A 12,828-nucleotide genomic window follows, 5' to 3' on the forward strand; every position below is an offset into this window, starting at 1 on the left:
TTTGTTATAAGATGTGACAGTTCTGTGTTTTGGTTGATTTTTTTGTTAATTACATAGGAGGACAAATTGAAAATGCTATCACTGCTCTGAATTTTTTTTTTTTTTAACATACATTAGAAATAAAAGTTTGATCAAAATGTTTTACTGTGAATAGTAAAGTGAGTAGAAGATGAACTGATCTCCAAAAGGTATAAAGTTACAGATGAAACAGTCTTTTCAGCATTTTTGGGCTAGATTTCAGTATTACTATGGTTCTGTTCAATTCTAGAGTGCAAAAATTAAAAGAGCACCCAGCAAACGTTTGGGCACCCCAAGAGGTGTCGACTCCCATATAACCTTTACCAAGATCTCATACCTTAAATAAGCTTTTTACAGTTATCGTTAGGAAAGACCAGGTGATGTAAATTTCCAAGCTTTACATTTACTGACTCCTCAAACCTCATCGCAACAATCCACAGGATTGGGCTCATGTTAGCTGCTGCTCTGCACTCTTAATTAAGAACAGTAGTGGTCAAGTTAAGGTCTGGAAGACCAAGAAAACCTTTCCAGAGAACTATATGTGGAATTACTAGACAGGCAAACCACATGCCTTCATTTCATGAAAAAGACTTCATCGGAGAGAATGAATATTAGAATTAGAAAAAAATAACTTTTCTCATCATAAAATTCCTTATCACCACATTATGAACCCAAGCTTTGCTAAAGAACATCATAACAAGCATGCTGCATTGTTTAAGCAAGCCCTGTGGACTGATGAATTTAAAATAATAGTTTTTTGGTTGCAGGGGGTATATTTTGGGGGAAAAGGATGCAGAATTGATTCAAAACAACACCTCTCGAACTGTTACGCAAGCCAGTGGCATGGGGAACATTTCAATGGTGGAAGGAAAAGTGGAGTCAGCTAAATAGCAACAAATTATGAAAGTTAACATCACAGTCTGTAAAAAAAAAAAGAAAGCTGAAGATTAAAACAGGATTGCTTCTACAAAAGTATAAACACTTTTCAAAACTCATAGCCGACTACCTCAAGAGGCCTAAGCTGAAGGCTTTGTCGTGGGCCTCACAGTCCTGTTACTGGGAAGAATGGATGAAATCCTCCAAGCAAGAACTAAAAGACTCTTAACTGCTGCAAAAAGCATTTACAAGCTGTGACACTAGCCAAAGAGTACTACTAAGTATGATCACATTTTTGCTTCAGGTCTGTGTTCTTTTTTTCATCTTCAAGCTGTGAAATTTAGAAATAAAAAAGTAATCTTTCTTAAAATATTAAAGAGAAGTCTCATCCTCCATTTGCCTTTTGGAAATCAAATCAACCTTTTTTTGCTTAACAGAAATTTTGACCAATAATGCATGAATTGTAAAGCATTTAGATGCTAAAATGAATCTTAAGTAAAACTTTAAAAATTTGTATCAAAAGTTGAAAAGACCAAGATTGGCTCACTGGATGCTACAATGCTCCAGTGCATTCAGTATCTTATCTGTATCTCATACTGGCATTTGTGAAGGAAGTCAGCAACAAACTACTTAAATAAAACAAAACAACAGACGTGTAACTGTTGATAAAATATGGTGATCAAGTTAGTCTCTTGGTGTCAGTTCTACTTTGTCTGTTAACGTTACTTCATGTGTAATCTTTCACATGTTGATCAGGGAGATTTCCTTTTCCTGTAGAGGTTAAAGGGGTTAACACAACTTTCCCCGACCTCTTTGTCACCAACACATTCAGATGTCATATTTACCATAGATCATGGAGCAGGGAAGACCTTCCAAAATTCAGACCAAAGTGATCTCACACAACTTGGATCAAAAAGAAATCACAAGGATTTGACCAAAATGTCAACATTGTCAAAAAATCAGTGGTCCATTGATATTTTTCCTTTACTATAAGCAAACTATGGTGATGTCTCTTTATTTTTATAGAATTTCTTTCGAGTTTGTGTTGGTTGAGGTCTTACAGTAGGCACAGCAGTGAAGGAATGAAAAGGACAGACGTTGGCAGCTGTCTCTGGATGTGGATCATGGAGAGATTTGAGCTGCTCTTTGATCCCTCTTGGCAGGAGCTTAGTGCCAGAGCAACACACCAGCTCCCGTGTGTGTGTGTGTGTGTGTGTGTGTGTGTGTGTGTGTGTGTGTGTGTGTGTATTTGCGTGGGATCAGATCCTGGATATGGGTCATGCAAAGCAGACACATCTCTTCTTAATATTACAACACATGCTCTCTCTTAGATTTTGTCATTCCAAAGCTGCAGTTCTCTACATGCTAAAACTCTATCAGGTAAAGCCGAAGCAATCTGCAGTGATTTCTCTGGATTCTGCTAATGAGTGGACTGTTGATATTTAGATGCAGTATCCAGGAATAATTCTTAAATTACTGCTATTTATAAATCTTTACATTCTGACTTGCCTTGAGTTGTATATTAAGTACAACGAAGAGAACACTGATGCCAGAGATTTTAAGCAATAAAGTCTTTGGTGGCAGTTAAGAGTGTAGTTATATCGAACAGTGGAGTGACTATTGTTCCCTAAATTCATGAGAGGATCTATTAGATGCAGCTTATTTTTTGGTTTTCATCTATTTTTGCATAAATATATATATATATATATATATATATATATATATATATATATATATATATATATATATATATATATATATGTTGTTTTTAGGTTTATGTTTTAGGCTGTAATTGTACTTATAATGACTTCCGAACATTTGTCAAAGAAATGAGATTTACATTTTCTTGCCTCAAGGTACATTTAGTCAAATCTTCAATAGAAATTTTAAATAAAATAAAATAAGAATTCAGACAAATTAAATGTCTGATGTAAGATTTAACATTAGAAAAAAATAATAAAAAACAAGTGTTACCTGGACAGTGTTATGAACCAGATCTCTTCTTCTCCTCACCAGTGAGGAACTTCGCTCCCAGGCCTCCTCTATGGCCAGAAGCTCTGATTGCAGTCGATTCTGACTCTCCGGCTCTGTCATGGTTTCACACAAATGTTTGCCAGCCTCCAGTGTCTGAGTGTACACAGGAGAGTGCAGACCCAGAGACTGTTCTGCGCACTTTAAAAAATGTAGGGAGACACAGTGCCTACGTTGAGCATTTCAAATAATTACATTACATTTGACACAATTTCAGCATTCCTCTGGTGGAAAATAAATAAGATTTTTGTTCAGTGCATTGGTAAACAGTGACAGAGGCTGAGAGGCAAAGTTAAGAATACATTAATCTCCACTGGCGTCTGTACATACAGACCTGGTAATTATTAGCACAGTTCTGTAGCTGTTGCAGCGTACACAGAGAAGGTCCAGTGGGGGGCAGCAAAGAGTCAACATCCGTCAGCAACTTCCTCAAAAGTTTCAATCCACAGTGGTAGATTCTCCAGTGGTGCAGCTGCTCTTTTGTCAAGGTTTGGTTCTGACGAGCCAGGGCAATGGAGTTGAACCAGCTTTCCTTCATACAGGCTACGTGTGCCATGAGCTCAGATCTGTAAGAATCAACACAAGTGGTTCAGTTTATGAGTTCCACTTGGAGGAAAACTGGAACCTGGTTTTTGGAATCCAGTCAAAAACAAAAACATAACAAATTTGGAATAAAGCAGATGAGTTGACAAAAATGGTTGTGACAGAGATACACAAGGTTGTTGCAGCTGGAATTCAGCTCATTGAAAAAAAACAAACACAAAATTGGAAAAGTAATAAAACAAGGAGGCACAGTCACAAACAAGTCTGTCATAGATGATTCATGGGCAATTTCTGAATCACCTCCAAATCAGCAGGATACTACAGCAGTTCCAGCTCAGTAAATAGAAGGAAGTTCCTGTTTGAATTCCCCCAAAACTGTGAAAGCTTTCCCAGCTTTCCAAAGACTCCAAAGATCTGATTTAAGGATCGAGCATCATGGAAAGAGACAATTCTGTGTTCCACGGCAGGAGATTCATACACACACTGCATTTTGCTGTGTGTCAGTGTTCAAGTAATATGTGTGACTGCTATGAAGGAAGAAAGGAATGCAATCGAAAAACCTCAAATCTAATTACTTATAATTAGATGACAATACAGAAATTCAAGATCTCAATCAAACTAACAGCTTCTCTTTAGTAAGAGACCCAACCAGAGTTAAATATTTTCTATTAAATCAACAGTGTACATGGTTCTAACTATGTATATCTTAATGTTTATCAATCTGCAATTGATAGATACATAATGTATCTATAATGTATCTAATGTATATGCAGCCATGGAAAAAAATATTAGACCACCCTAGTTTTCTTCGATTGCTTGTTCATTTTAATGCCTGGTACACCTAAAGGTACATTTGTTTGGACAAATATTTTGATAACAACAAAAATAGCTCGTAAGAGTTTAATTTAAGAGCTGATACCTAGATATTTTCCATGGTTTTCTTGATAATAATCAAAATCACTTAAGTTCTTAGATCAATAGCTATGGCATTGTACTGTCACAAACAGCGCTTTAGTTGTTTTCTTTTCTGTCTGTTTTAGTCACGATACACACAGGAGTTAGTACTGATTCATAACCATTGTTTTTGATGACTTGGCATGATCTCCATCAGTTTCTGACATTGTTCTGCTGTCACAGCAGCCCATTCCTGTTGCACAAATTCAAACAAATTTGCTTTGTATTGGAGCTTGTGGTTCTCTATTTTATATTTGATGATTTTCCACAGGTTTTCAGTTGGATTTACATCTGGTGATTGAGCAGGCCAAGGCATGGTTCCAATGTTCTGGTTCTCCATCCAGGCTTTAACTGACTTTATCATGTGGCAAGAGGCATTGTCTTGTTGGAAAATTTAGTCGTTGGAGGCAGGAAAGAGTTTTCCAGCTGATGGAAGAAGATTGTTTTCAAGAATAGCCCTGTACATGACCTGGTTCATTCACCCTTCATATAATTGAATTTGCCCTGTTCCACCCATACTGAAACAGTCCCAGATCGTCACTGATCCACCCCCATGTTTTACTGTAGGGGCAAGACAGTCTGGTTTGTAGGCTTCTCCAGGCTTCCTCCTAACCAGTAAATGGGCTGTAGTGGACATCAACTGAAAATTGGATTCATCGCTGAAGAGAACCTTAGCCAACAGTCCAATCCTTTTGATCTCCAGCAAAGAGCAACCGCTCTTTCCTCTGCCTTTTGTTGATGAAGGGCTTCTTCCATGGCCTGTGTGACTTCAGACCAGCTTCAAGAAGTGGGTCTCTAATTGTCCTTGCTGAACAAGTCACATTTCTCCACGGTGCCCACTAATTTTTAAGGTCCCTGGAGGTCTGACAACGATTCCTGATACAGGAACGGATGAGTGCATGGTCATCTCGTGGGGTAGAAAGACGTTTCCTGCCGTGATCAGCTAGCAATTTGGTAGTACCATGTTCGGCTTGTTCTTTCTTGGTGTAATGAACGGCTGTCTTGGAGATCTTCACTTTTTTTCGCTCCCTGTCTCTCACTCATGCCAATTTCCAGCAATGCCAAGATGACTGCCTTTGTGGCTTCACATAATTCTTTTGTTTTAGGCATTTTGGTGAGAGCTGACAACTTCTGAGTTGTGCTACGGCTTGAATGTAAGCAGGAAACCACTCTAGCAATACTGTTTATGAAAATGAAATGGCTTCTTATTTAAGTTGGGAATACAATGAAGCTTAAGCATGTCAAATAGGACATAAAGTATTATGTAATCAGCTGTATTGTTTGTCATGTTCTTCAGGTAATATACCTTTAGTGGTACCAGGCAGTGAACTGAACAAGAAATTGTAGAAATAAAAAAAAAAAAAAAAATTTATTTTTTTATATATATATATATATATATATATATATATATATATATATATATATATATATATATATATAAATAAAAAGTTTTACCGTTTACCTTTTCTCTCCTCTTTCTTTTTCCATAGACCTGACTGCGTCACAGAGCAGACCCTGTAGAAACTGATGTCCAGCAGTTATTTCAGCCTGAAGCCTCTGTGGGGAATGAATGGTAAGATAACACTCCTTGTTCACAAATGGCACTCAAACTACACAATGCCCTGCCATGATCTCAGTCTGTGTCTGATGAGGTGGTTTATTCAACTTCCTCTAGACTTAAACACATATTTCTTGTCAACATACTCATCATCTAGTAAAGCATGTGCAGTATACAGATGAACTGTTTATCCAGATTTCAGACTAATCTGCAGCTGGAAAAGCTTTTTCAACAAAGAAATTCACCAGTTTTTCCATTAGTGGAAAACAGTTTTTTCAATGAAAGTTAACAGGGTAATACAATATAATGTTTTTCAAACTGCAGTACTTTAGGTTGTTTGTTAATCTCTAAAGTAGACAAGTTAAAGTTTATTCACGTTTGTCAGATATGTTTATAAAATGAAATAAATGTAGAGAATGTGAAAAGTGTATTTTACCTGATGGACAGCCAGCATCTCTTGGACGCTTGAATAACTTGGAGGTTTTCTGCACACTGATTCTTGCTTAAGCTTTTCCTGGATAGATGTCAGGTTCTTACATTTCTCCTGAAAACTCTGGGAATGTTGACGCTCAGCCTGCAACTTTCTGTAAAACAATGCAAGACATCCACATATAAAGAGTTCAAGACCACAGCAGTCTTCTTTTAATGTATAAATGAACACTTGATGCATGCAAACAGTTCGCAACACAATACAATATTCTGAGATGTTAAAACACACTTGTCAACTTACAAAGTCTCATATTGTAGCCCTCTTCAGCAAATTAAGGAAAGTGTCACGTCTCCAGAATGAGAGCTCAAAATAGTAATAATAATTTCTCATAAGATGGCTCATTTCAGCACCTGGTGTCCACTGAGTTTAGGTTGCACCAAAGCATAAAACACAAATCCATCTAATCCTTGTTTATTAGATTAAAATCACTTCTAACATTTCCTCTATATCTGATTGCCCCTCAGTGTTTTCATGTCCACAGAGCTACCATTTCCAAGGGTGCAAGATGGATGGCGGTAGTGTCCTCATATTCACCTCATACGTTTCAGCATTCATTTTACACGTCCAAGTTTTTAAGACAAACAAAACACAATTTAAAAAAAAAAAAAGATTTTTATCATATTGGACTTGTAAGTACTGAACATGTGACACATTTTTATTATTTAATACATATTATAGATTTATTCACCAGGCCAGAATATCATAATATGTAGCCAAAATGTCTGCAGATTTACACTGGATTCAACTGGATGTACTATACCTGTTCATTTTATATCTTCTCTATTGCTTTATTTTAATTTTAGCTGGCCAGTTCTTTGGTGTGATGTCTTTAATTCTTTATTTTAAATTTCTAACTTTTAATTATCAGTCTTATGCATACATTTTTAAACTGCCTAATGCCTTTGTTTGATATGCATCCTAATCTAGCTAACTATTCATTTAACTTATTTTTTATCATGTTTATTAATTGTATTTGACTGCTCTGCCTTGTCTCCTTATGTCTAGTTTCATTGTCTCTGTATTTGCATGTTTTAACTGACAAAGCACCTTGTGGATGCTCTTCTTAAGGGTGCTATATAAATAAAGTTGTTATTTTTATTATTATTATTGTTGTTTTCTTTGTTTTTTTGTGAATTTAGCTCTCTCACCTGTTCATGTCAGATACACTAGTCATGCTTTCAACCCAGTCCCCACTCAGCATGTGCAGTCTCTCGGTCTCCTGCTTGGCCAGGGTCATGCAGCTGCCCATCTCCCTAATCTCAGCCACTGATGGGTAAAGATTGCTGAGCTCCAAGAGGACTTGCTACAAATTTAAGACATAACAAACACAAAGCACATTTTTAGTTTAGGAACTCGCAATCAAAAAGGATTCAAAAACAGCAGCAAAAAATTGTGTTTAGGGATGCTGGTTTATGGGAACAAAAAGACAGTCTGGTTAACCTGCACAGAGTCTGTGTCCTTCGATTTATTCAGTAAGTTCCGTGTCTGCTTTTCAATGGCCTCCAGTTGAGTATGAAATAGTTTCTGCTGGTCCAAGTCCTCCTTCACACAGACAAAAATACAACCACCTTAATATTAGTCTGGTTTGTGAAATTCTAACATTCTGTAACCGTTTCACATGTTTAATCTGTTAGTTATTGCATAGAACACTCTCTATCAATCACTCAACTGTTTGATACTTAATTTTCTCACCTGAAGACTTTTCTTTTTCCCTGACATGGCCTGGTTTAGCAACAGAATATCACGTGACAGCAGTCTGGTTTCTGATTGGATTAAATTTGCAGGTAGAGGTTCTAGCTGTCCAGTAAGAGGCTTGGATACCGCCAGCACTTCTCCCACACTGCCTTGCAAGTCTTCAGCAGCCTCCTGCAACTTCTAGGTTGAGAAAACAGACAGTTAGATGGAAGAATAAAAACATCTTATTGCTTATTCTGATGACACGTTTAATTGATTAAATATTTCCTGTTTTCCATCATCTTTCCAACTGTTTTCAGCTTATTTCATTAATGCACATGGTGCTGCTTTTTATCTTCTTGGAAAATAGAAGTGCCTATTTGCACAAATAGTTTTAACTTAAGGCCTCACGGTGGCTTAATGGTTAGCACAGTCGCCTTGCAGCTAGAAGATCTCTGGTTTATGTTCCGGCCTGGGCTTAGGCTCTTTCTGCATGGAGTTTGCATGTCCTCCCTGTGCATGTGTGGGTTTTCTCCGGGAATGCCGGCTTCCTCCCACAATCCAAAAACATGCTGAGGTTAATTGGTGATTCTAAATTGTCTGTAGGTGTGAATGTGAGTGTGATTAATGTCTCTATGTGTAGCCTTTTGATAGACTGGTGATCTGTCCTGGCTGTCCCCTGCCTTCACCTTCACAAGTCAGCTGGGATAGACTCCAGCACCCCCATGACCCTAAGGAGGATTAAGCAGTGTTTAGATAATGGGTGGATGGTTTGAATTTAAACGTTTCAACAATATATGTCTTATTGTGTATTTTAAAGAGGATAGAAGTGGAAAGTATGCTTGAATGTAAGCCCTAAATCCTTTTGTGAACAAATGAGCAAAACAACATATAATACAGTGTCCAGACTACGCATAAGAGGAGATGAAATCAGGTGTATGAACAGAGAGCAGAGCATCGCTGATATTTCTGCCCATAAGTGCATTCTGACTGTTCCATTCCAAGAATACGAGACCAGTCACTGAGAAAAACATTCAATTAAATTATGAATGTAATGTGTGGACTCCCTGAACCAGCACAGGATGAATCAAGCAGAGAATTTCTAAAAAATACTGCACATGGTGACCTTGAAAAACAAGGTTTAGAAAATCCGGTTATCAAACTGGTTCTGTTGGTTCTTGGCAAAAGGTTTCAGTTCAATTGCTTATAATGCTGTAGGTTTTCGTATGTGTCTGAGCCCTCTGACCCCCAAAATCCACAAGTGGGTTTGAAAGGCATATTGTTTTTAAAGAACTGCCAAAATTACACCTAATATCAGAGCAAGAAACTGACTTTTTAAGGACGTTTGGATTGAAGCAGGCTGAGCTGCAGGGTGTGCTTGGTTTAGAAGCAAACTAAGAATGTAAGTAGTAATAATATAGTATTTAGAGCCATCATTTTTTGCCCAGTAATGGTAACATCTGTGAGCACTTGGAAAAATGCGGTACATATTGAATTCATCAAAAAAACAAAAAAAACCCAGCATATTTGTTTAACAGATAATCAAAGATTTGAAGCTCATGTTTTTCTTTTTGAGACTGAAAGGTGTCATAATGCATGAAAGACATTTTCTGAGTTCTGTCTACTTCTCGCCACGGTTGTGCTGTTTCCACAGATCTGCAGGATTTAATACTGTGATGAAAAACAAAGCCACAGTGAGTAAAATGTGACGTCCAAAACCTTCATGGGTTTCAGAGTGTTGAACAAGTCAGCACTGATGGCATGAAGGTAGAAGATCCACCCTGTCTTATATAGCTGTTAAACAATATGGTTTCAAATTCATCATAACTTCTCTTTGAACAAAAATTGTCTTATTATCTTTCTTGTTAGATTCAGAATGAATACATGGCATTTTTAAACAAACACCAACAACTTTATCTTCTAAATTATGAATAGCTGACTTAGGTAAGGGCTGCACAGTGGCTTGGTGGTTAGCCAATCGCCTTGCAGCTAGAAGATCCCCATTTCGTGTCCCGGCCTTCCTGGGATCTTTCTGCATGGAGTTTGCATGTTCTCCCTGTGCATGCGTGGGTTTTCTCCAGGTACTTCGGCTTCCTCCCACAGTCCAAAAACATGCTGAGGTTAATTGGTGATTCTAAGCTGTCCATAGGTGTGAGTGTGATTGTTTGTCTCTATGTGTAGCCGTGTGATACACTGGTGACCTGTCCAGGGTGTCCCTTGTTTTCACCCTAAGTCAGCTGGGATAGACTCCAGCCCCCCATAACCCTAATGAGGAGTAAGCGGTGTATAGATAATGGATGAATGCATGATGTAGGTAACTTACTTTAAACCTATCGTTTGTTAAACTGACATTTCCTTGTGGGATTCATTGACAATATTCAGTGATTGATGTAGAGATAATGTACCTTTACATGACATATGAAGCAGTCAATTTCTGGTAACAACTAGCTGATTACAACATACTATCATTGAACTTTTGAACACATTCAGCACTACACTGTTTATTTAAATTATACTAAAAGCCCAACACTCACTTTTACTGAGTAATATGTGTCTTGTGTGTTCTGTTCAGGTGAAAGTGAAGAATTTGACAGCTTCTCCCACTGATGCCAGAGGTTTTGCAGGTGAACAGAGCAGTTGTCAGAGAGGCGAGTGTACTCCTGCCAGAGGGAACGTGTCTCTTCAGTCTTTATGTATTCATCCTTTATCTCCTGCACAATGTCGTTCCACCTGACAAGGCCACAAAATATTAGTAACACATTAAGAGTATAACGAGGCTCACACGAAAATGAAATTGTGTATAATACATTTTAGGACAGTTACTGTAGAGGACAAAAGACAAATGACAATCAGTGTTAGACAGTTTGGTACTCTTATCTAAATAAGTGTATGGTTAAATTCTGATGTACATTTAATTGTGACTGTGCACTATAAGTTTATGAACTTGCTGCAAATCAGCTCTTCAGTTTGGAAACACAACACATTATATTATTATTTCACAATTTGATCATGGTGTAACTTTTTGTGGAAAAAATTTGGTTTTCCACTGCAGCAGTAATATATTTGATATCATGTATATTATGTATACATTTCCTTGCAATCATCTGAACCAGTATTTCTCCAAAACTTGACTTTTCAGGAGCTCCATTTATATTCAGTCCAATGTTTTTTTTTTTTTTTTTTTTACACATTTATACTTGACAATTTAAAATTTGGTATTTCTTTTAGCCTAGTATGAAAACTAAGGTTCTTAGTGCTTAAAAGAACATTTAATCTGCTTATATGTTTGAAAAAAAAAATCAAAATTAAAAAATATGCAATTACATGTTCTCATTAGAAAGTCATTTGCATTTTTTTTTCTTTGAATTTGATATACTGATTCTGTTTTACTCATTTAAGGTCACTGACCGTTTTCGCTCTCCTTCCACTTGATCATGCAGCGCCTGTGCTGCTCCTGGATGGAGAGTCTGCACAAGATTCTGACAGGATTTGTCCACAGCCGTCCAAAGTTCTTCTCCTTTACCAGCCTCTCCCTGGAGCTGCTGTGTACAGAAAATCACCTTTCTGTTTAACAACCGTGAATGCCAACATTTTTCCTGAGCACTTAGACATCGGATCAGCTTGCTTAAAGAGATAAAGCTGAAATAATCTACCTGGATTAAAATGATGATTGTAACACTTTTTAAAAAATGAACATGTAGCTGTAAAGCCTGTATGTGAACATCTGTATACAGTATATGATGATCACTGTCTTTGCTCACCTGGAGGAGGTCTGAGTATCCTTCTGCCTGCTTTAGTGAAAAGAGGGGAGCTTGCTGATGGTGCAGGGCACAGCGCAACCTAGTGGTGTGCAGGATAGCATCCTGTAGATTTCTGTGAAAACAACTCCAGTCATCCACAGCCCGTTGAAGAACTGGTCTCAGAGCTTCCATCTGCAAATTGCCAGAGATAAAACTGGATGATGATTTATAATTGAATTTATCTGACAGTTGAGAGGATTTATTCAGTATTTTTGAGGTAGAGGTTCTGTATTTCTAGCAATATAGCTCTCATCTGTTGATTTTAATTCAATTCAAAGAATTTTATTTTTCCGTTAGGAACTTCATTTGTGCCACAGCATCTCTGCTTATACTGTACATACAATTCACGTACCCAACAGCACAAGAATAAACACAAGCAATATACCATACACACAACACATCCACCATACCAGAGATACTAGATAAAAGAGTGGAAAATTTAAGATTAAAAAGAATATGGTATCCTTACAAAAGTGCAAGGTGCCAAATACATAAATAATTAAAAGATCCTGAAGAGGTAGTAGTTAAATAAAATGGCTCAGCCATTCATAAGTCTGATGGATGTGGGCACGAAACTTGACATGGCTCTCTTGGTCCTAAAAATGAGTGACCTGTGCCTCTGGCCTGAAGGGGAGCAGACTGTATTGGCTGTGCAGCGTGTGAGCGGTGTCTGAGGCTATCTGTGTTCCTTTAAGTTTTCTCCAAACGAAAGAACACACCATGAGACGCTCCGCACCTGTCACCATTACAGCGCCAGGTTCAGGTATAACATTAGAATACTTGTAACAAAGTGATCCATGTGCCACTAGTAGATCACTGACTTGGTAGCTACACAGCTTTTTATCTTTGGTGAGAAGTTATTTGTGTTTTGTACATGAAATCGA

General features: G+C 37.5%; 1 protein-coding gene across 11 annotated transcripts in view; it reads right to left on the reverse strand.

Annotated features, from left to right (window-relative positions):
- The window catches only part of LOC111589009 (nesprin-2), a 110,448-nt gene that overhangs the window by 22,625 nt on the left and 74,995 nt on the right, over positions 1-12,828 (reverse strand). For 10 of the 11 annotated variants that reach the window (XM_055015853.1, XM_035943611.2, XM_035943609.2 and 7 more), the window contains 10 exons: positions 11,906-12,076; positions 11,553-11,686; positions 10,679-10,874; positions 8,163-8,345; positions 7,911-8,012; positions 7,619-7,773; positions 6,417-6,564; positions 5,885-5,979; positions 3,260-3,491; positions 2,869-3,066 (listed from right to left, as the gene is read on the reverse strand). In XM_055015853.1, coding sequence (XP_054871828.1) covers positions 2,869-3,066; positions 3,260-3,491; positions 5,885-5,979; positions 6,417-6,564; positions 7,619-7,773; positions 7,911-8,012; positions 8,163-8,345; positions 10,679-10,874; positions 11,553-11,686; positions 11,906-12,076 — 1,614 coding nt within the window. The remainder of the gene's footprint in view (positions 1-2,868; positions 3,067-3,259; positions 3,492-5,884; positions 5,980-6,416; positions 6,565-7,618; positions 7,774-7,910; positions 8,013-8,162; positions 8,346-10,678; positions 10,875-11,552; positions 11,687-11,905; positions 12,077-12,828) is intronic. The other variant, XM_055015854.1, reaches the window with a different exon arrangement.

The sequence above is a fragment of the Amphiprion ocellaris genome, chromosome 12, assembly GCF_022539595.1.
Source record: "Amphiprion ocellaris isolate individual 3 ecotype Okinawa chromosome 12, ASM2253959v1, whole genome shotgun sequence".
NCBI lineage: Eukaryota > Metazoa > Chordata > Actinopteri > Pomacentridae > Amphiprion > Amphiprion ocellaris.